This window comes from Clytia hemisphaerica, unplaced genomic scaffold (genome assembly GCF_902728285.1).
Source record: "Clytia hemisphaerica strain Z4C2 unplaced genomic scaffold, Clytia hemisphaerica genome assembly, whole genome shotgun sequence".
Lineage (NCBI taxonomy): Eukaryota > Metazoa > Cnidaria > Hydrozoa > Leptothecata > Clytiidae > Clytia > Clytia hemisphaerica.
In genome coordinates this window covers 749,443-771,936 of record NW_027103627.1, presented here as the reverse complement: position 1 = coordinate 771,936, position 22,494 = coordinate 749,443, and the positions used below count along the sequence as shown (strand labels likewise).

General features: G+C 35.9%; 2 protein-coding genes across 2 annotated transcripts; both read right to left on the bottom strand.

Annotated features, from left to right (window-relative positions):
* Positions 1–229: 229 nt before the first annotated feature.
* Positions 230–6,877, bottom strand: LOC136802539 (uncharacterized). The gene is made up of 9 exons (XM_067059274.1): positions 6,566–6,877; positions 6,039–6,344; positions 5,566–5,676; positions 4,677–4,866; positions 3,982–4,359; positions 3,181–3,377; positions 2,522–2,771; positions 1,154–1,615; positions 230–908 (listed from the first exon to the last, which is right to left on the bottom strand). The coding sequence occupies exons 1-9, from the start codon at positions 6,875–6,877 to the stop codon at positions 433–435; spliced, it is 2,682 nt and encodes an 893-aa protein (XP_066915375.1). The 3' UTR covers positions 230–432.
* A 5,134-nt stretch (positions 6,878–12,011) lies between these two features.
* Positions 12,012–21,788, bottom strand: LOC136802507 (uncharacterized). The gene is made up of 9 exons (XM_067059246.1): positions 21,392–21,788; positions 20,457–20,771; positions 18,322–18,432; positions 17,185–17,368; positions 16,487–16,852; positions 14,475–14,668; positions 14,088–14,337; positions 13,088–13,549; positions 12,012–12,840 (listed from the first exon to the last, which is right to left on the bottom strand). Exons 1-9 carry the CDS (start codon positions 21,677–21,679, stop codon positions 12,365–12,367), a joined length of 2,646 nt encoding a protein of 881 aa, XP_066915347.1. The 5' UTR covers positions 21,680–21,788; the 3' UTR covers positions 12,012–12,364.
* Between the last annotated feature and the right edge of the window lie 706 nt (positions 21,789–22,494).

The window sequence follows — 22,494 nt, the reverse complement described above, 5'->3', positions numbered from 1 at the left end:
AATACAAAAACGTTCCGTGATAAATACAAGAATTTTCCTTCAGAAAAACAAGAACGTTCCTTGACAAATACATGACTTTACCTTAAAAAGTATTGTTCTTTGAGAAATACAAAAACGTTCCGTGATAAATAGAAGAATTTTCCTTCAGAAAAACAAGAACGTTCCTTGACAAATACATGAATTTACCTTAAAAAGTATTGTTTTTTGAGAAATACAAAAACGTTCCGTGATAAATACAAGAATTTTCCTTCAGAAAAACAAGAACGTTCCTTGACAAATACATGAATTTACCTTAAAAAGTATTGTTCTTTGACAGAAAGTTCTAGACCTAGTAATTAAAATAGTTTAGCTTTGCTTTGAAACAAAAAAGGAGACCCTCATTCGGTCAGCTGAAATCAATTTTTTCATATCCGCTATTATATAATGTTTTTATTAAGCCAACCTATAAGCATTAATTTCAACATTATCAGCCGGTTGACTGTAATACGGGCTTGATGCATAAACATCAATATTTCCAAATCTTCTGGGTGTTGTATTCCTAATCGGCTGTGCACGTTTGGTTGTTCTGTCGACAAGAACTTCTTCTCCTCCAACACTGAATTGGTAAAAGTAGCCTGGGAACTGATAATAATGATCAATCTCGATTACCGTAGGTTTGTTAAGTGTTATCAGCGGGCCGAACGCACAAATCGAAGGGCCGTTGCCATTGGGTACGCAAATGTAAGGTCTGGTCGATTTTGGAGCAAGGAAAACAGCACAAACCCATTGGTTTCGATCGCCGCGTGTGAACGCGTGAAGAAGGTTTACATAGCCTGTGTGATCTGTGTTGGTTATTGTGATTTTAAGATGGAGTTTCCAGGCTGATCCGAGACTGGAAAGTTCTTCGATCACATGACCTTTCTGAATACCTAAATTAAGAAAAATATTAAATTGAAGATGTTTTTAAATTTCATATCTACAATTGAAACATTTATATCCATGCAAAAAGAACGTTTCCTTCTACAAATCGTCGTAAAAAGGTCACCTGAAAACATATGTTGTCAAATTTAGCTGAAAATAGCTGCTCGAGAGTGGCCTTAAGCCCAAAAATGGACCAGACCCGAGATAAAAAGTCTTTTTTAGAAATATGCAAATACATCAACTGGCTTCTTACCTGTATTCAATTGGTATGCGTTCAAATCAGCATTTGCTGGTCCCATCCATGGGTCGGATGCGTACACGTTAACGTCATTCGAAGAATTCGGAGTTACGTCATTGAATTTCGTAACAAACCTTTGCGAGCCACTGACATCTATTATAAAGTTGGTTCCTACTAAAGAAGGTCGTCGTCGTATTTTGAGCGTCAGTGGTTGGTTGAGTGTGGCTGGTCGAAAAAATCGGAAACAGAACGGCTCCGTTGCGCCAGATCGCAATGAAGGTCCACATATCCTCAAACGTGTTGTCCCTTCAATAAAATCGATTTTCAGATCTCCGACTCTTCCGCTATCGAAAAACGGTGTCACGTGTATAATGCTGACATCACCAGTTTTGGTACCACGTGGAATAATGGTCATTGTTAGAGACCACATGTTTGATAGTTTTGAAAGAGATTCGATGATGTGGCCTTGTTCTATGCCTAAAGATAACAAAGCATTAAATGTTATTGTTGGTTTATTGATCTAAATCATGTTTAAAATGTTTTGGTTTTTTTTTTATTTGAGTCAGTATAATCTTCATTATTTCTGTGTATTATCAGCTTAAGATTTATTCGATTACAGACCCTGTTCTCATAAACTTCCGTGTTTCTTTAATGTTAACATAAAGTAAGTAAGTTTGCGACGGCAGTCGAGGGCGACCCGAAGTCTCCATTTTCGTATAGCTGTCTACTTGAAGGTAGGGGAGAGCGCCACTCCTTTCCCTGGATTTCTCCACTTACCCTTGATCCGTCTCTTTAGTTGCTGAGCATCAAGCAGAGAGGCATCAAGTACCATTTTAGGAATCTTTGGTATGACCAGGCTGGGGATCGAGCCCACAATCTTGCGCACCGCAGCTGGATGCTCTACCTTCATGCTACGGTCGCTATGTTAACATTCGAATACGCCCTTAACCCTTTGAGTATCTTGGATATGGAATATTGAAAATAATTCACAAAATTTAAACAGAAAAATTAAACTGAAAAAGAATTAGAGGGGGGTCCTTTGACGGCATTTTCAAAGAACGATGACATCACCAGGTGTCAGTCAATGACGTCATCATTGATGAGATGACAACTCTTATTTGGTGCACAGTTTCAAGATTATTGTTTATTGAATAAAGATTTCAAAAGTTATGGAAAATTTTTAAGGAGCCCCCCATAAGATGCTCGAAGGGTTAAAGACAATTACCTAAGAACAAATTAAGAGCAATCAATCACCTAGAAAGCACTAATTATTATCCCCTTAAAAAGCCCTGGAGAACAAAACAAGCATTATAAGATCTTCAGAACATCTGAGCTTAAACATTTTAGGAAACACCGACTCTGATGCAAACTTTAATGCTCTACCTGATTTCCATTTGTAATTTCTTGTTTGAGCTTGAGCGACTGGTACGGAAGGGTCGCTTTCGTAGACTACAAAATCATTCAAAACTTGTGGGTCACCTTGTGTCAACGTCAAGACATTTTCACCGCTAACAAAAACAAGAAACTTGGAATTCGATCCGTTGGGTATTTGCTGGATTTTGATGTTTGTGAATTTGTTGAGAGGAATTGCGTTTGGTAGAGTTCGGCAATTGACTGGTGATGGTGCACAGATCTGAAAATTATTAGTACTTTATGTAAACAAAACTTTCTAGTTATTGCATCTTATATTTGGCTGAAAAAGAATGCTTAAAAAGTGAGTTGAGAGAAAAGACGTTTCTTTTTTAAATTAGTGCAATACGCTACTTTATCCCATCAACACAAGAAATTAATCACGTATATCTCAATTCCTTTTCCAGGGAAAAAAGGAAGGTACACGGTTGGCACGGTTCAGACTTTTCTATATCTCAAAATCTGAAGTTGAAAAAATATATCCAATCTTGTACTCGGTACCGTGCGATTACAAATTTGAACTTCTTTGAAAGGACCAAATGTGTAACTTTTTCAGCTATAATATTTAGGTCCCTTGTATTCGTTTTTACCGTGTTAAAAATTAAACAAATAATTCTTCTTCAATAATTTACCTTTAATTTGGTAGAACCTCTCTCGATCAAGATACTGTATTTTTTGGTTCCGACTTTGGGTACAGCGTAAAAAATACTGGTGTCTTGTGAGCTAGTGATTCCTGTTGGTTTGATGTCCAAAGTCAATGTCCAAAACTTCTGTAATGTTTTGATCGTCTCTCTGATTCTTCCAGGGACAGGAGTTTGAACTCCAACTTCTAAGGGAGTGAATAAAAAGTTAGAGTCATGGTTGAATTTTATTGCATTGAAGAGATTTAAGCGACATTGTAGTCCAATCAGACTCCTACTCACTTGTTATAACTTCACATGAACATTTAGTACTCAAATTCTTATATCGAGAAATAAAAAACTAACTCTATTAAAATCTACAATCTACAACACTGCTTTGCCTGAAGATCACGGCAGAATGAAACAATAATTCTCGATATTATGATGATGGATGACTTGAGCACTTTGGGATTCTATTTATATCACTATATAAAAAACACGCCTTTTCACAAACCCGGTAGGACTTTTTCAGGAAGTTGGATAAAAAAAACGGGCTGAAACTCGATGGGGATTGATGCTCCCATATTTTTCATGGCTGGGGATTTCAATTCTTTTGTTTCAAGTCTGAAATTCCAGTGGGGATGGGAAAATAGTAAATTTTTGCAGTAGTGAAGATTAGTTTATTTGATTTTTCTCAGTTGGGACAAAAATTGGAGGATAATTTCCACCGGGGGTGATTTTTTGGCCAACTTTTCCAGTGGGAAGGGTTCCCAGTGGGTCTGTGAGAAGGGGGTGTATAAAAGGTAATCCTACCTGAGTCGGTAGGGCCTACACAATTGTAAACAGATTCTGGAACGCATTTTCGTTGGATGGGATGGAAATTCTTTCCTTCGGGACATGCCCTAATGATTGCTCTTACATTGCCCGCTGTATCGAATAAACATTCGATTCGAATTCTGCAATTTGGTGGATATACGAATTGCCCAAGATCTCTATACTCACAGAAGCGATCGACTTGTTTTTCAAGGAAAGTTGTTGCTGGTTGCCAGGCCGACCAACTTGCACCATCTTCGGGTTCGGCTAGGCACGGTTTGTTTGATTCTATACATTGAATTGAAATTTTGCGAATTTCACATTTAAAATTGTCATCATCGCTTTGACATAAGTCTTGTCGTTCGTCTGGTTGCCTTTCTAAGAAAAAAAAATTTTAAATGTATTAAATGAAAAATGCTTAAGTGATTAATGGTGCATTATACTTTTCAGAGAAATATAGGGAAGTTATATGCACTGAAGAAAATACAAACTAGCGACTAGCCATTACAATCTGTAACAAAAACCTAATATACATTTTGGAAGAAAGAAATTAAAAAAAAATTAAAACAAAAGGAATGCACAAGACACAAAAGGAAGTGATAAGCTGAAGACAGAAGTCTGAGATCTTCACATTTCTAATACAGTTTATTAATTCCCAAACTTTACTCGGCAACTGGTCGACAGAAACGTCTTACTTTGTTGGTCCGCTAAGTTGACATAAAAAACCCAGCTACCAACATCAGTTGAACCATCTCTTTCATTGGAATACCACTCAACCTTCTGCGGATGATCGCTGGTTTCCTGTCTATATTTTTCTGTGCCAAAATGAGGCCAGCCTTTTTCTTCTTCTGGTTTGATGTTTTGAAAATGTCTTGAAATCCCTACCTGAAATGAAGGATAGGCAAACTTTCCTAGAATAACCGAAATAGCCTACACTCCTGAGGGGTATTTGATTTAGAAAATGTCTGTTACAATGTCTGAGCCCAAAATAAGAGGTTCTCAGTCTCACATCCACTGGAATTTATATGCATGCCGTTCGAACCTTCGACATTTGGCCCTTAGAGAGGTTAAATTGGTGAAAAGGCAACCTATGGAGTGCCGATTATCGAAATATTTCCTACCTTAAGATGTTTTTGTTATTTTCGTAAAAAACAGCCCGGCCCTTAGCGTTCGCACATACAGTTGTCCCAAATAAGCGGACATAATCCTCAAAACTCTTAACTGGGCTCAATAGATATTCAATTCCTAAGATGGTTGAATTGGGTTTTTTGATTGAAAAATCCCTCATATGTTATTAGGATTATTATGAAGAATTTGTCCTTATTTTGGAGGGGACACGCTGTACTCAGCATCAATTTTGCATAAGTATCCCCCTAGGGTTACCGACCTTAGATAGTAGTAAGTTGAAGTGTGTTTATCTACGACGGAAACGGTTAGCTTCTGATTCGTCTAGATCCTGAACAGCTGAGGACGACAGCAAATTAGCACTTTGACTTTGTAGGTCAGAACTGCGGGTTATTCAAAACGCATCGGTCACTCCGCCGTTCTCAAAAGTGTAAATACATAAACTCGCTCATACCTTACCCTTGATCTACATTTCACTTTGTTAGAGTCCAGCGAGCGGTAATAATATTGAACGTACGTCTTGTCATTTACCAGAATCAGAAATGTTTGGAAAGTGTTCAAAAATCCATTCTATAGATACAGAAATTGAAAGTCATTCTTTGGTATCATGTTTTTAATCTCTTTCTATCCTAGAGCTTTGGACTTTTTGAAAAGAAACTTGAAAGAAACAAGCCTTTATGGGACTGTGCGAGTGACCCATCTTTCCCAAAAATTTCATGCCCTTTTTAACAGCTACAAGCAAGTGTTTACGGAAACATCATCTATTTTTATCCTAGTTTGTAGTGAATAGATTGGAAATATTATTAGCATCTATTTTTTAGAAATTTTATAGTACTTTTCTAACATTGCAAAGTGTTAAAACTGGTAAATTCGATAGCAAGTCTTAAGGAAGATTAACATGATGAAAAACCAGTAACAAATCAAAAACCTACCCTAAATCTTTCGGTCTTTTTATCATAAATACCAGACGTTCTCATTTTCAACCATGTGATAACAATGATGGTCATTTCATCAGGTTTGACATTTCCAATATCAAATTCTCCTTCTTTGAGATCTTTTAAGATGATTGGCCTGTACTTGTGGTGTTTATCCATTTCGAAAGCGTGGACGGTGCCACCGAAATAGCGGAGCCAATACGGTGAAATAATGTTTCCACCGTATCCTAATCTCAAGCAATCATTTTTGTTGATTGCTTGACCAGTCGTAGACCCGAAAGATATAAAACCATTGTAATGGACCTATAAAAGAAAAATTGAACAAATAGAAATAACGTTCCTTTAAAGTCCTAAACACATGAAGGTTTTCTGTAGTACCTTACCCAGCTGGCACACAACGTTGTTTCAACGTTTATCTAATGTTCATAACGTCCATTTAACGTTAGATGGGAAAAGTCAAGTCGAACAACAGGCCCATGAAATGAGAAAACCTTAAAACAATAATGTTTGCCAGATTTTCTTACCCTTCCAGCAATTCCACCATTGAAAGTTCTACCAAAAAATTTGAATCGGTGTAATTCTTTAGGTGCAATTTTAAGTTTGTTTGCTATTGTTGCCAAGGGAACAGCTTTTAAGTTGGAAACCGGTGTCTTATCAGCTTTGTCTCTATTCCGAAGAGTTTCACTGAAAATATTGATTCCAAATTCTTTAACTGGGTCACTCTTTGGGTCCTTCTCCTTTATAAAAGCCAAATCTGGTACTGGTGACGCCAGATTCAACAGAACCAAAACAAGCCCAAAAATCAATAACATTGGCTTTAAGTTTGATAAATCCATACTTCTTGAAATGAGGATATAGCCTTTATCAAGCTTTTGCCGTTCCTGAGACGGGAATAGTCTTTTTGAATAGTTCTTTTCAAAAAGATAAATTGCCGCGGGAGTGTGGTTTGGAAAGCCAACGTAGTGAGCCCAATGCAAGCGTAAGCTGCAGCCAAGCCTATGATATGATAATTCGTTGCTGCAGTGAAATACAACGACGTGGTTCACTACTCCAATTGAATGATTTTTTTCGTCTTGATGCTTCGTTGAATCTTCTGAAACTGATGATTAAGAGCTTTCAATAATTGACTTTTATAGCCCCATTTTCTGCCACATGTCGCCAAGGCTAATAACAGTAAATAGTTCTTTGTTTCATTTACTGCCAAAAGCATGCTTTTTTTCGTTCTCTTTTGTTCTAATCGAAACTAAGTTGACTTTTTTTACTTTGTTGATTTTTAAAGAAAATTAAAGTCTTGATTTGAACTCATTTGTTTTTATGAAATGTGATTAATTACCAAGCAAGGCCTTTCAAGAGGTTTGCAATTAACGGCATAAATTCCTTTACTACCAAAGTAAAAAGGTTTCTCTGACTTCCTCGACAACTCCATTATGAAAACCCGGTAGTTAAATTCTTTGAGTAAACATTTTTATATGTGGATGACCGTGTAGATAACACGTGGGTTTTTTAACCAAATTTCTATCCCCATTGGGATTTCGATAGGAGTTTTCATCCCCACTGTTAGATAAAATGAAGGAACTAAATATCAATGGGAATGAAAATGAAAATTTTTAACGGATTTGAGGTTTGATTACAGTGTTCCTTCTCAATACACCTTTTCGACCGTAGCCGCCAAATACCGCGCGGGCATTTTTTTGTCCGCTTTAATCCACTAAAACCGACCCAGTCTTTTTTTCGCACCTATAGACAATAAAAGAATGTGTCAAAAAAGGATTGGGTCGAGTTTGGGGGATAATTAAATAATCAAAAGGCACGCGCCTGACCTAGCGACTACGGTCGAAAAGGTGTATAGTAAACCACGTTTAGTTTTGTTTTCGAATAGGATGAAATTTCAGGGTTTTCCCTCAACTTTGACATATTTCGAGTCGATTCATTCAGTTGGCTAGAGCCTTAATATATTGACGAACAATATTTGACAATATCGTTTTCGGACCGTAATGTACGAAGTAAATAACTTTTTGTAAACAGTCTCCCTGTGTATTGCTGGTAAAATTGTAAATCAAGCTGACAATATATTGCGGACACCTTTTCAATATATTGACGGCACTCAGCAATATATCATCAATATATTGCCTGACAATATTGTTTATTGTATGTAGCCCTTAAGGTTCCTTGTTTCGAATGGAATTTGAAGAATCTCTCTGTTTTGGTGCAATCAGTGTAATTAATTGTACAGCATGGTATAACGACTGTTTTTCTCGGTAAAAAGGCTTTCTTGACTTCCTTGACAACTCAGTGCATCAGCATGACAACCTGGGTTTAATATCAAAGAAGTTATGAATTACGAAGACTTTCTTGCTTGTATTTTATTGTTCTTGACGTCCCTACTGTCCATGAAGTCGGTGATGAAATAAAGGAACCAAATACCAATTTGGATTGGAAATAATTTGAAAGGATACTTAAAGATAACCAAGTAAGGATTCTCAATATTATGGTATATTTTTCGATAGTAAAGCATGTTTAGTATTTCTTCAAATAACATGAAAATGGAGAGGGGGGGTGTTCTCTAAACAATAAATATTGTATTTTTGTACTGTAGGGAAAGTCTTCATATTTGTCATCATTGTCACGAAATCAAGGTAATTTTAGAAAGGTAGTTTACATCACTGTTTGTAGACCCGGTGGGACCCTGAGACCTCCACAAAAGTGGTACCTTATCGGGGAATAAAATGTCGGGAGAAAGTGACGAAAATTTTGAGGGGGTGACGAAATTTTTCCCCGACGAAATATTTCCCCGACATTTTATCACTCGACCAAAACCTGTACCCGATTTTTTATCCCCGACCAAAACATTTACCCGAAATTTTAAACCGCAACCAAAATTCAAATCTAATTTTTTTACACCTTTATTTATAATTTGAAATCACCGATTCAGTGCCTTCATGTCATTCCATTATATTAAACATTCTCTTGTCTGGTCACTGAGACAATTTTTTAAGTAACTGATACAGTCAAAACTTTCGTTACTTTTGAAAACCTTGCGGATTGACAATATTCAAGGTTGAGGAAGGAGAAAGGAAGGAGGCCAAAACCCTTTCTGGTTTATGGAAATCTTTCTAAGAAAAATATGTGTTTTTTATAACAGTTGTACCAGAACATGTATACAAATTTGGCGGGGCACTCTTGAGCCTTAAAATGAGAATTTTTAGCTGATGTGATTCATTTTTTATTGTTTAATATAAAAGAGTCTTAAATTTTCTTGGTTGCTCAAAGTTAAAATGGTTAAGTCAACTGAAGGGATGGTAAAAAAACTGAAGATTTTGACCCAAAATATCAAAATCATAGATATAGAGAGGAAGCCCCAATCGATATTTTTGGACAAGATTCTTTATGACTGATAGCTCGCTTTTGTTGTTGAATATTAATATTTTCATTAGACAATATTATCGTCCGTTACGGGAAATATATTAGCGAATTAACTTTTGAGGACGACTGAGTGACTGAAGCGATTTGGAAAAACCCTACAGTTCTGACCCGCTAAATCGAGGACGGTAAAAGTGCTGGTTTACCGTCGTCCTCAGTCAGTCAGGATGTAGACAAATTAGAAGCTAGTCGTATCCGTTGCAGAAAAATACGTATATGTAATCACATGATAACGAGTGCAATTCGAATATAATTGCACGAGTGATTTTTTTGTTATTAATTTTCCGAATCCGAAAGGACGAGGAAAATTCAAAACAAAAAAATCACAAGTGCAATTTTCGAATTGTACGAGTTATTATGTGATTACGAGCTAATCGCACAATGGCTTTCACTACTTTTTCCCAGTTAGGAAAGTAAATTACAGAAATTACACTGAGAGTTTTATATTTTTTTCTTCTCTTTATGTCTTTCTTTTATTGTTGTTTATTGATTTTCTTTCCCACAAAATAAATTTCGAATGCTATTAAAACGTTCGATGCGAAAAAAATGTAAGAAAAAACATTAAAATCAATTTTGTAAATATTGGCGCCTCATTAAAGAGTGTGATTAACGATTAATTGCTCTCTACAGGATGCAATTAACGATTAATTGCTCTCTTTGAAGGCGCGCCAAAGAAGAAAAAATAACTCATTGTGCGATTAAGATACTTAAACTCACTTTATGCTTAGAGCTGACAGTAAATAATTCCAGTAGTTGAAAGAAGATTTGCATTTGTAGTGTTTCGAAGAAAAGTTATTAACTTTTATTAAGGTTCACTGGCAAAATGTGTTCACGAATCTTTCTTCATGGATTGAAGTAATTTGTTATCCTATAGACTATTCTATTTGTTAAGCTTGTAAAAGAGATCGAGAGATCGAGAGATGAACCTTCCGGTGAGTAAAACAGCTTTCCTATGTCTAGGATAGGGAAATCATTGCGCCTACCTGACTCTGTCAAATCGTTATCGCGACGCATTGAGCTGAATAGGACAGTGCCTCACAGGCAGTAGCACATTATATTTGACGTCAAACAGAAAGGTTGTGCTCTTCGTTTATTTTTCAAAATGAAGAATTTTCAATAAGATTTTAAAAATATGGAAAAAGTAGCCAAATTTCAACCAAAAACGACATCACCTGGCAAGATCCTGATCCCTGACGAAGATGCGAGTGACAACAATCGATGTACTGAGCATAATTGTATAAAAGACGATGAAAAAATGAGAATTCAATGTCATAAATGCCAACGAACGCTACATTATGCCTGCACTGGACTACCACCATACCAGTTAAATATGTTTTCAAATAAAGGTTACCGAAAATACGTGTGTATAACTTGTTGCTCTCCGGCAAAAGAACTCGGTAGAAAAGTTCATAATCAAGTGGAAAGAATTAAAAGCTGCACGCACAGTTATAAAGAAATCGAATCGTGCGAAAGTATAATAACAGTCAAAAGTGAGAGTGAAAAAAGTCTAAACACAATGATCAAAGATTTACAGGCAAGATATCAGGAATACATCAAGGATAAAAATCAAGTTACCAATCTAATACAGAGCCAGTTTTCCACGCTAGAAACAAAACTAACATCCAAGATAGAAGAGACGTTGAATAACAAGACTGCAAAAATTCAAACCGCAACAGAACCACGTAAGAAAAGTTTTGCTGAAGCGACTAAAAACAATGATCAATTAAGCGTAAATAGCATGAAACAGCTACTACGAGAGGAAAAAATCGACGAACAAATTGAGGACCAAAGGAAACTATCGACAGACGCAAATATCATTATCCATGGGGTAAATGAAAATGAAAATAAAGAAGATATCGATTTGGTTACTGGAGCTTCTGAATGACGTTAATTTAAAGACTCAACCAACCTACGTCTCTCGTGTTGGAAAAGAATCTAAGGTTATGCGCCCAATCAAAGTTGTATTCAAAGACAGTCATAACAAATACAGATTCATGAAGAAGTTGACTGAATTGAAACAACACGAGAAGTACGTGAAATTAAGTATCACCGACGACTTGACAAAAGTGGAGAGGGAACAAATCAAAGAGTGGAAAAAGAGAGCAGACGAGATGAATAAAGCCAGATCGAATGGCGATTTTAAATGGAGGGTACGAGGAAGCCCTCGTGAAAAATTATATTTTAAAAAGATTTTTTGTACAAGAACGGTTTAGAGGCCCTTGTGCCTCAACTGTAATCACCTTACAAATTGTAAAGTAGCGTTGACTTTTATTAGCCTTTGTTGCTACCTGTTCGTCAACTTGAAATAAACTATTACATACATACATGGTCGAACCTGACAAGTATAGCAACCACACCATAAAGCCAATCATTAAGCATACCTCCCAACACTCTTGTATCAGAGCATAGTACCCAATTCCCCTCGCATGACATGGGTTGATCCGGGCGAAGATACATTCACTTGCACTGAGTGGGATTCGAACCCAGATCTCCTACACGGAAGTCACTGAACTAATGGTTGTAAAAGGTATCATAGATTATGAGGTTTATGGAGTGAGAATTTATTAGCACGTCATATTTCTTTTTTTATGGACACACTGTATTTTTCCATACTACTTGAAGATATAAAAAAATTGGAAATATTTAGAATTTACAAACACAAAAAATACACTTGTTGTTGGGTGAAAGACAAGAACATATCAGAACGGCAAATCAGTTTCTGAAATTTTCACAACAATCACTGACTTCGATAAGTTATCTCGATCCATAGTAAACCTTCATCAATTTAGATGATTTGAGTACGGTATTTGAAAAATACGAATTTATCGCATTTTTACAGCATCTAAATAAAGATTCCAAGGACAGCTGCTTCTACTGATTTTTACCATAAGTTCTAAATCCAATTAAACTAATCTATAAGCATTAATTTCAACATTATCAGTCGGTTGACTATAATACGGGCTTGATGCATAAACATCAATATTTCCAAATATTCTGGGTGTTGTATTCCTAATCGGCTGCGCACGTTTGGTTGTTCTGTCGACAAGAACTTCTTCTCCTCCAACACTGAATTGGTAAAAGTAGCCTGGGAACTGATAATAATGATCAATCTCGATTACCGTAGGTTTGTTAAGTGTTATCAGCGGGCCGAACGCACAAATCGAAGGGCCGTTGCCATTGGGTACGCAAATGTAAGGTCTGGTCGATTTTGGAACAAGGAAAACAGCACAAACCCATTGATTTCGATCGCCGTGTGTGAACGCGTGAAGAAGGTTTACATAGCCTGTGTGATCTGTGTTGGTTATTGTGATTTTAAGATGGAGTTTCCAGGCTGGTCCGAGACTGGAAATTTCGTCGATGACATGACCTTTCTGAATACCTAAAGTGAGAAAAATATTAAATTGGAGATGTTTTCAAATTTTATATCTACGATTGATACATTTATATTCATGCAAAAAGCACGTTTCCTTCTACAAATCGTCGTAAAAAGGTCACCTCAAAACATATGTTGTCAAATTTAGCTGAAAATAATTGTTCGAGGGTGGCTTTAAGCCCAAAAATGGACCAGGCCCGAGATAAAAGACGTCTTTTTTAGAGATATGAAAATACATCAACTGGCTTCTTACCTGTATTTAATTGGTATACGTTCAAATCAGCATTTGCTGGTCCCATCCATGGGTCGGATGCGTACACGTTAACGTCATTCGAAGAATTCGGAGTTGCGTCAGTAAATTTCGTAACAAACCTTTGCGAACCACTGACATCTATTATAAAGTTGGTTCCTACTAAGGAGGGTCGGCGTCGTATTTTGAGCGTCAGTGGTTGGTTTAGTGCGGCTGGTCGGAAAAATCGGAAACAGAACGGCTCCGTTGCGCCAGATAGCAATGAAGGTCCACATATCCTTAAGCGCGTCGTTCCGTCGGTAAAATCGATTTTCAGATCTCCGACTTTTCCGCTATCGAAAAACGGTGTTACGTGTAAAATGCTAACGTCACCAGTTTTGGTGCCACGTGGGATAATGGTCATTGTTAGAGACCACATGTTTGGTAATTTTGAAAGAGATTCGATGATGTGGCCTTGTTCTATGCCTAAAGATAACAAAGCATTAAATGTTATTGTTTGTTTATTGATCTAAATCATGTTTTAAAAGTTCTGGTTTCGAAAGAGGTTCGATGACATGGCCATTTTTGATACCTAAAGGTTACAGAATATTAGAATTATGTTCTTTCGATATGCTTCTTGCAAACTCTTAACATCCATTCGTGGGACGCCAAACGCACGTGGTTGGATTATGAGACTTTTTAAAGAGGGGATCCGCAAATTAGGCCTGACAAAAGAAATTACATAACAGACAAAACTCCTAACCCCCTAAATAGATAAAGACTACGGTCCGCTTTGCTCTGAAATGAAATATGCCATTAAATTGGTTACATTAGAGCTTTACATCACTGCTCTAACCAGTAGAATGGCTTCATTTAGTATCGGAGTGAAACGGAACCGTTACGTGCGAACGTGGTCAAAAGAATTGACTTTGACCTAATCTCTGTGCAGATTCTGATTACTCCGTAAGAAAATCTGCACAGGTTGGCGCACCATACATTATTCTTCTATAAAAAAAGTACAAACCTGATCTCAGCCTGTAATTTCTTGTTTGAGCTTGAGCAACCGGTACAGAAGGGTCGCTTTCGTAGACTACAAAATCATTCAAAACTTGTGGGTCACCTTGTGTCAACGTCAAGACATTTTCACCGCTAACAAAAACAAGAAACTTGGAATTCGATGCGTTGGGTATTTGTTGGATTTTGATCTTTGTGAATTTGTTGAGAAGAATTGCGTTTGGTAGAGTTCGGCAATTGACTGGTGATGGTGCACAGATCTGCAAAAACGATATAACTCTTATTGAAAAGCGAAACCTCTAAGAACATTTTAAAGCTTAAAACTCAGAAAACTAAGAACATCCGGAAGCTTCAAAAATTTTGGACATTCTAATTAAAAAATTTTAATGAAAAATACCTTTAACTTGGTAGACCCTCTCTCGATCAAGATACTGTATTTTTTGGTTCCAACTTTGGGTGCAGCGTAAAAAACACTGGTATCTTGTGAGCTAGTGATTCCTGTTGAATTGATGTCCAAAGTCAATGTCCAAAACTTCTGTAATGTATTGATCGTCTCTCTGATTTTTCCAGGAACCGGACTCTGAGTTCCAACTTGTAAAGGAGAGAAAAAGATTTTGAATGATTGGGACACATCAATCCTTCTTCAAGACTTAAAAAAAATAGTAACGAGAAATAAAAACCCCCCTGGTAAAAATTCTTGATAAGTTCTTGATAAGATCTTATCAAGAAACTTTGCAAGTTCTTGTTCAGTTTCTTACTACGAACGTGCCAAGATCCTTTAAGATCTTTAAAGATCTGATAAGATTCTTTTGTAAGATGCTAATAAGATTCTTGTCTGTTACAGCGATTCAAGATTCTTACCGAATCTTAGAACAACTATCCTTGGATGAAATCTTTAACTTAACCACGCGAGATAGTTTTGATCAGCGTTACATCGATTCAAGATTCTTATCGAATCTTAGGACAACTATCCTTGGTGACTAGGTGACTAGGCTCGGTGAGCTCCAAACCCCTGCCTGACCCAAGAACTTTTGTAGTGACGAGTAAACAGTCTAACTGACGAGTTAGGCTAACTGTCTAGATCACTATTTATCCGGTATTATACTCCACCCCACTGTATTCTTCGCCCTTACTTGTCAGCACTAAATTACTCATTGTGGTGTATACAATATAGACTCTGTTGTGTAGCAATCTACTAATTTGCCGTAATTCGGGGGGCCCCTAATTCTACAGATGTCTGTAGAAATATGAAATCTACATATTTTGTAGAATAATAATTCTACCCTATATACCCTATTTGTATGGTTGTATGTAAATTTGATATTCAAATTCTTTAAAAAAAGTCAAAATCGAAGATTTTATCATAACCACAAATTTACGTGTTATTGTGTTTATTCAACAAGATTCTTAACCCGAACTTTATAAGAAACACTAAGAATCTTAAAGTTTCTTTGCATATTTGTCAATTAAGATTTGGAAAGTCTCTTTATAAGAACTTGATAAGAAACGCTAAGATTCTTAAAGTTTCTTTGCATATTTGTCAATTAAGATTTGGAAAGTCTCTTTATAAGAACTTGATAAGAAACGCTAAGAATCTTAAAGTTTCTTTGCATATTTGTCAATTAAGATTTGGAAAGTCTCTTTATAAGAACTTGATAAGAAACGCTAAGAATCTTAAAGTTTCTTAGCATATTTGTCAATTAAGATTTGGAAAGTCTCTTTATAAGAACTTGATAAGAAACACAAAGAATCTTAAACTATTTTATGGTTGCAAGATTTCATAAGATTTCATAAGATTCTTCTTAAGAACTTAATAAGAAACGTAAAATTCTTACTATGAATGTGTGCGAAGAATCTTGACAATTCTTAACAATTTCTTGACACGATCTTTAAAGATCTTTTCAGATCTTATCAAGAATTTTTACCAGGGCCTCATCATAGATTATAATATCAATTTAAACACTTCTTTTAAGCTTACTAGTATCTTGTGTTTAGCGGTTTGTTCCGTTTCGTTAAAATCACCCTCAGCTCTCAAAAAGACAAGATTAAAAACGCGCCATATTTTGAGACCGAAATCTTGAAGAATATTTTAAGGTTTTGCAGACTCTAAAACACCGAACTTCTTAGAACATTTTAAGATTTTCATTACAATGATGCATTGTAAAAATTCTCCTTTCGGTAACCTTTATCCTATTCCGCATCAGCAAGAAAATCTCTTAAAGCCCATTCAAAGGCATCGGAAATTTTGAAGTTTCTTATAAAAAAAAAGACGTCAGAAAGAAAAGACATTTTTTTATATTCTGCTACTGCCAGTTTCATGCCACTTTTGAGACAATCTTCAGACAACTCACTTATGTATCGAGTACTGTAAAAAACTGAAGAATTACTTATAAAAAAAAAGAGAATTACCTGAATCGATTGGGCTAAAACAGCTATAAACTGATTCCGGTACACATTGTAGTTGAGTTGGATGAAAGTTCTGTCCCTCGGGACACGCTCTGATTATTGCTCGCGTATTCCCTTCCGTATCCAATACACATTCAATAAGAACTCTACAATTTGGAGCGAATGCGAATTGTCCAATATCTCTGTACTCGCAAAAGCGATCGACTTGCCTTTCTACGAATAGAAGCCCTGATGAACCAGGTTTTTCTACAGGACCTGTGTATCGACATGGTTTTCCGGCATCTATACAGTCTATAACTGCTTGATATATTAAGCACTTGAAATGTTTGTTTCCTTGGCGACATACGGTTCTTTCACTTGGTTGCCTTTCTATTAAGAAGAAAAGACATAACATTACTTTTGCATAGGTAGGTTGCGTCGCTTGTATAACAATCTGACAAGTGATAGCAAACGTAAAATGTAGAAGCAGCAAATATGTAAAACAGAAAAATGAATTTTTGTTCTCTTTCGTGACTTCATCAGCATCAGGGTTCTAAACCCCTCTGCCGATGAAGTCACGAAAGATGACAAGTGATAAATAGGGTTACTGAAACAGAATATATATTTTCGTTAAGTCATTGCAGTGGTGTAATACAGCATCATGAAAAGTGAGTGTTGGTACATTTATTGGTCAAAATGAATTAAAGGAGGCAAAAGCTTACTTTTTAAGCCCGCTAAGTTGACATAGAAAACCCAGCTACCAACATCATTTGAACCATCTCTTTCATTGGAATACCATTCGACTTTCCGTGGATGATCGCTCAAGGATGACCTATAGTTTTTGGTTCCTACATGAGGAAAGCCTAATTTTGGATTGATGTTTTGTCGGTATCTCGAAATTCCTACCTAAAATCAAATGGATTGAGTTTTACTGAACAATAAATCATTATTTCTTGAGAAATTTTGAATACAGGGATTGCGTCTGTTGCATTGGATTTTATACCAAATTGAAAGCCACCGTCAACAAGAAACTCTAATAAACGACACTCTACTATTCGATACGCTCCATTATTCGATTGAAATCTAAAATCCCCGTTGAAAATCGAATTAAAGAGCGTCAACTGTATAAGCTTTTTTGGAAAACAAGCTTAAGGTATATTTTGTAGTCAAGCTCAAATTATGCTTTTCATATGCTTATTTTCCGAGAAAATTTGCTTTACTTAAAATGGAAAAGAAAATTGAACCTTCCCTAATGACCGATGTGACCAAAGCTCACTGAAACGTATGCTTCAATTTTTTACCAGTTAAAACATTAACGTTATACTTATAAAAAGAAATAAACATGTACTTACGTTTCCACAGAAAAAAAACATTGTGTTGTAAACATCATGAATGTGTTAAGGGCTATATACACTACACAGTTTATTGCCAGGCAATATGTTGGCAATATATTGGTGATGTATTGCTGAATGCTAGCAATATAGTGATAAAGTATCCGCAATCGTATCGATTTGCAATATTCCAACAAAATAGGGGAATTTTTAAAGATAGAAAATTCCTTTTTATAATAGAGTACCTTATCGGGGAAAACTTCGTCGGGGAAAAGTGACGAAATTTTGGACAAGTGACGAATATTTTCCCCGACGAAAATTTTCCCCGGCCTTAATGCGTTTACCAACTACCAGCAAGTGACGAATTTTTTCCCCGACGAAAATTTTCACCGACGAACATTTTCCCCGACGAAGTTTTCCCCGATAAGGTACCTGTTGTTTACTCCGTGCATTACGGTCTGAAAATATGTTGTCAAATATTGTGCGCCAATATATTGTGTAGTCTAAGTAGCCCTTTGTCAATCTTACCCTTGCCCTACATTTCACTTTGCTAGTATCCAGCGAGCGGTAGTAATATTGAACGTAGGTTTTGTCCTTCACCAATATCAGAAAAGTTTGAAAGGTGTTGAAGAATTGTTGCTAAAGAAATAAACAGGTTAACAAAATTTTTCTCTTGGCTGCCTAATAAACGCCCACTTCCCCCACTTGTTAATCTAGCTTCCCTGGACCTTATTTGAGCACCTTGTTAATAAATTTTTTAAAATATTTTCAGTTGTTAAGAGAAGAGTCTATAATTACCTTATTTTTGAAGTATTAAGTGGTACAACTTACAACACCACAGGTGATTTATTGAAATATGAAGATTTTTCCCAATCACCCCCTCGTTTATTAGGCCCCTGAGAGTATGACTGTGTTGTAAACAGAATGCTAACATCAATCAATTTCAATTTCCCTATTAGCCCCAGAGGGGTAGAATCTACCACGCTGGAGTTCTTTTGTGTATATCTCGAAGAAAAGTTTTTTAAACGACTTGAAACTTTTTGACTTTTAATAAAATCTTATTAAGAGTAATTGTGCAAAATTTGAGGGTCATAGGTCTTCCAGATCAGGTTTTATGACTTTATTGTGAAACATGACATAAAACCCAGCTAAAATCGCTTTTAAAACTCAAAACTTTAAAGTGCTGATAACTTCTGAACTATTAATTCAATCATTTTCAAATTTTGACACATCATAGGTATTGACAATGTGAATTTAAAAAATTATGTAAGAAAAATTGAAAATGATGACGTCATCATTTGTGACGTCATCAAATTTTGGAAATTTTACTCATCTTCAACATGGATTTTAAGAAAAAATCTTCATGGGAAATGTAAAACCAGCAAACAGAATCTAAATATTTTTATTGGTTCGATTGTGAACGACATTTTTGTAAACCATATATTTTGCCTTTTTTCCGACAGGTAGAAATTTTGTGATGACGTCACTGCTTTTTAAATGACGTCATCAAATTTTTTTCTTCCTTGAAATTTGTTTTATGATGGAGAACATCTGTATCAAATTTCATGGCCATAGCTCTTCTAGATAAAAAATAATCGAGGGTGGTAGATTCTACCCCCCCCCCTGGGGATACGAAAGTCAAAAAAGTTTGGGGTTAATAGGGTTAAGTGGGAATTTGGCGACCTGATTAGTTTTTTCATCTTTCAGCCAAATCATTTAAAACAGGTGTACGGGAAAACGGCTGGCCTTCCCAATTAACTTTCAGGGCACAAAAAATATCCGACAAATAGTTGTACTTCCTTCCACAGATTTTTAAGATTTTTAAAATACAGTGTGTCCAGAAAAAGCGGAACAGACTTTATGAAGTAAAATCCTCGAACCCCTTTTATATCAATTGAGTTTAAAATGTTGAAATAAGATGGTATTTCTTTGTCATCAATAATAGCATTTCATCAAAATGGGTTTTTGAAAAAAAATTACGTCACAAAAATCCATGAAATTTAGAGGAAGACTTTCATTTATCTAAACTCCGCTGTTTCATTTTTTATCGGATCAGACCAGCGTCCGAGATTCAGAAAAGGCCTTAAAAATGGTTTTCGTAGGGCACCTCTTAGATCAGGGCAAATTTATGATCTCATGCTCCTATTAGGGTGTAGAATTGACAAAAAAGATTTGCCCTTCGAATCTCCTGCAGTTTTCGAGTGAATCGACTTTTAGTTAATCGATAGAACTTATCAAGGGTCCCCCCTTTACTAACGGTTTTTTCAAAGTCTGAAATTCAAATATCTTAGGCTATCAACGGATTCAGCGTGAAAAGTAGATAAAGAAAATGGGGTTATTTGTTAAGTTTCGACCACCTGGTGCCGAGAAATGGCATTTTTAAGGCGAAAAATCGACGTTTTTGGCGTTTTCCGATGACGTCAGCATTTTCCTGGGAGCATTTTCAGAAAAAACCATTCCCACAGCTGGATAGCCCTGAATTAGTAGTATCCGAAAATGGTATGGTTTGTTAACTTCCGATGTTCCGATCATGAGATATTTCATTTTTAAGGTGGGTAAATATGCTGATAAACTGCTGACTCAGCAGAAAATATCGATAATTTTTAATATGTAAACCTAAATATCTCATGATCTAGACATCGAAAGATGCGAAGTAAACTCACCACTCGTTTTCCATTCCGTATTTTACCCAAATTGGATCTCATTTTCAACCACGTTATAACAATGATGGTCATATCTTCAGGTTTGACTTCTTCAACATCAAGGCCATAAAATTCTCCTTCTTTGAGATCTTTCAATATCATTGGCCTGTACTTGTGGTTTTCATCCATTTCGAAAGCGTGAACGGTGCCGCCATTATAGCGGAGCCAATACGGAGAAATGATGTTTCCTTGATATCCTGATAACGGTAAACACTCCTCTTTTTGGATGCTTTGATCAGTGTCGACCCCATACGAGATGAGACCATTGTAATACACCTGTGGAAATTGTGGAATACACAAAAAAATAAAAATTTATCAAAAAGGCAGTAAAGTACCGCAAACCCTAGAACTATATAGTTGTTGATTCTATTTATATATATTGGGGTCAACTTAACTCGAAACCGCACGGGGAAAACTCTATTAGTCGAAATCTCCATAACTCAAAATTTCCTTAACTCGAAATTTCCTTAACTCGAACAAATTTGTGATCCTTGTTTGGTTTCGCTTACACAATTTTTTTCGAGTTATGGAGTTAGGTTTATACCAGTGGATACCCCTCAAAAGCTGTCAAAGTGTTGAAAGTACGCTGTCTATGGTTTTTCTTATTTTGAATGAGCTTTAAAATAGAACTTTGAGGGCTTTGCAATTTCTTTGGGGTGTAACCATGAAGAAGAAAGTTATTTTCATACCAACCATAAGTATAGGTACCTAAAAAGTATAGGTTTTATGACCTTAAATTCAATTGTGTAATCTCTAGGTCCGAAAAACTTGATTTTTTGAAGGGATTTTTGATAAAATTTTGAATAACTTCGAATTGTGGTAGAAATAAATTTCGTTAAAAAAAACTGTGATAATGAAAAGACTTTCTGTGAAATGAAATCTTTTATAAATCTTACCTTTCCCGCTATGCCACCACCGAATTTCCTCCCAAAAAATTTCAATTGATTCAACTTCTCCTTGGTAATCCCAAGGTAATTCTTTGCTACATCGGTTAGAAGTATCGTCTCTCTGTTACTAACAGGAGTTTTGCCATCTGAACGTAGATTTGGAAAAATATTCACCCCAAACTGTTTAATAGCATTTCCGTCCGGTTGCCGTTTAGCCAAATCAGGTACTGCCTTCGTCGGATAAAGTAGAATTAAAACAAAGCCAAAGTTCACCAGAAGCATCTTAGAAAAATTCATTTTACTTAAAATGCTTCGCTTTTTAGTCTTGCTTCTTCCATTAAGTTTCCTTAACTGGAGATATCATCTTGAGATGTTCAGCTTAAATAACCTGATCGGTGGCCACCCTGGAAGAACCGCCGATATACCGAATTTGTTAAGTATGCAATTAGACATGATTAGAGTAATTAATTATTCTTTTACATGCTGCCAAAAAGCATGTGTTTTTGATTTCTAGCTTTCGCTTTCCAATCAAATACCACAATAAATTTATTTATGGCAATGGTGCCAATCAATTGAGCTTGTGTCTTTTGTTTTGACGTATTATTGGACAATTTGCCTCTTTAATTCAATTGTATTTAAATTAATTTCATATTGACCGAAATTGCACGTTTTTATATTTAAGAACAAATTATATAAGAACATATGGCTTCGATGGCCAAAATATTAAGAATAAGTTAAGAACATTTTGAGGCTTTCTGGATTCTAAAACACCCAATTTCTTAAGAATATATACAAAAATACCGCAAATTGGTGAAAATAAGAACATGTTAAGAACATTTTTAGTCTTAAAACTCAAAAAGTTAAGAACATCCAAATGCTTTAAAATTTTGGATGTTCTTGAAAAAAAAACGTGTAAAGGCATCGATAGTTTTGGTCAAATTTAGTGCGGTCGGTTGTCAAGCAAGGTATTCCACGAGGTTTAATTAATTTCTCAGATTTTTTTTGGTAGAAAACCTTTTTCTACAACTTCCTTGTTATTGAACTGTTTGTGTCATTAACATTTTTCCAATACGTGTTACACATGGAGTGGGTTAGCAGACGATATCATCCGT

Coding starts and splice junctions, on each gene's coding strand:
- LOC136802539 (XM_067059274.1), bottom strand. CDS start 6,877: ATGGATTTATCAAACTTAAAGCCAATGTTATTGATTTTTGGGCTTGTT. Junction 6,345..6,565: donor ATGGTGGAATTGCTGGAAGG/GTAAGAAAATCT, acceptor TTTCTTTTATAG/GTCCATTACAATGGTTTTAT. Junction 4,867..5,565: donor AAGTGAAATGTAGATCAAGG/GTAAGGTATGAG, acceptor CCTTCATTTCAG/GTAGGGATTTCAAGACATTT.
- LOC136802507 (XM_067059246.1), bottom strand. CDS start 21,679: ATGAATTTTTCTAAGATGCTTCTGGTGAACTTTGGCTTTGTTTTAATT. Junction 16,853..17,184: donor CAACTTAGCGGGCTTAAAAA/GTAAGCTTTTGC, acceptor TCTTCTTAATAG/AAAGGCAACCAAGTGAAAGA. Junction 12,841..13,087: donor CGTATACCAATTAAATACAG/GTAAGAAGCCAG, acceptor TTCTCACTTTAG/GTATTCAGAAAGGTCATGTC.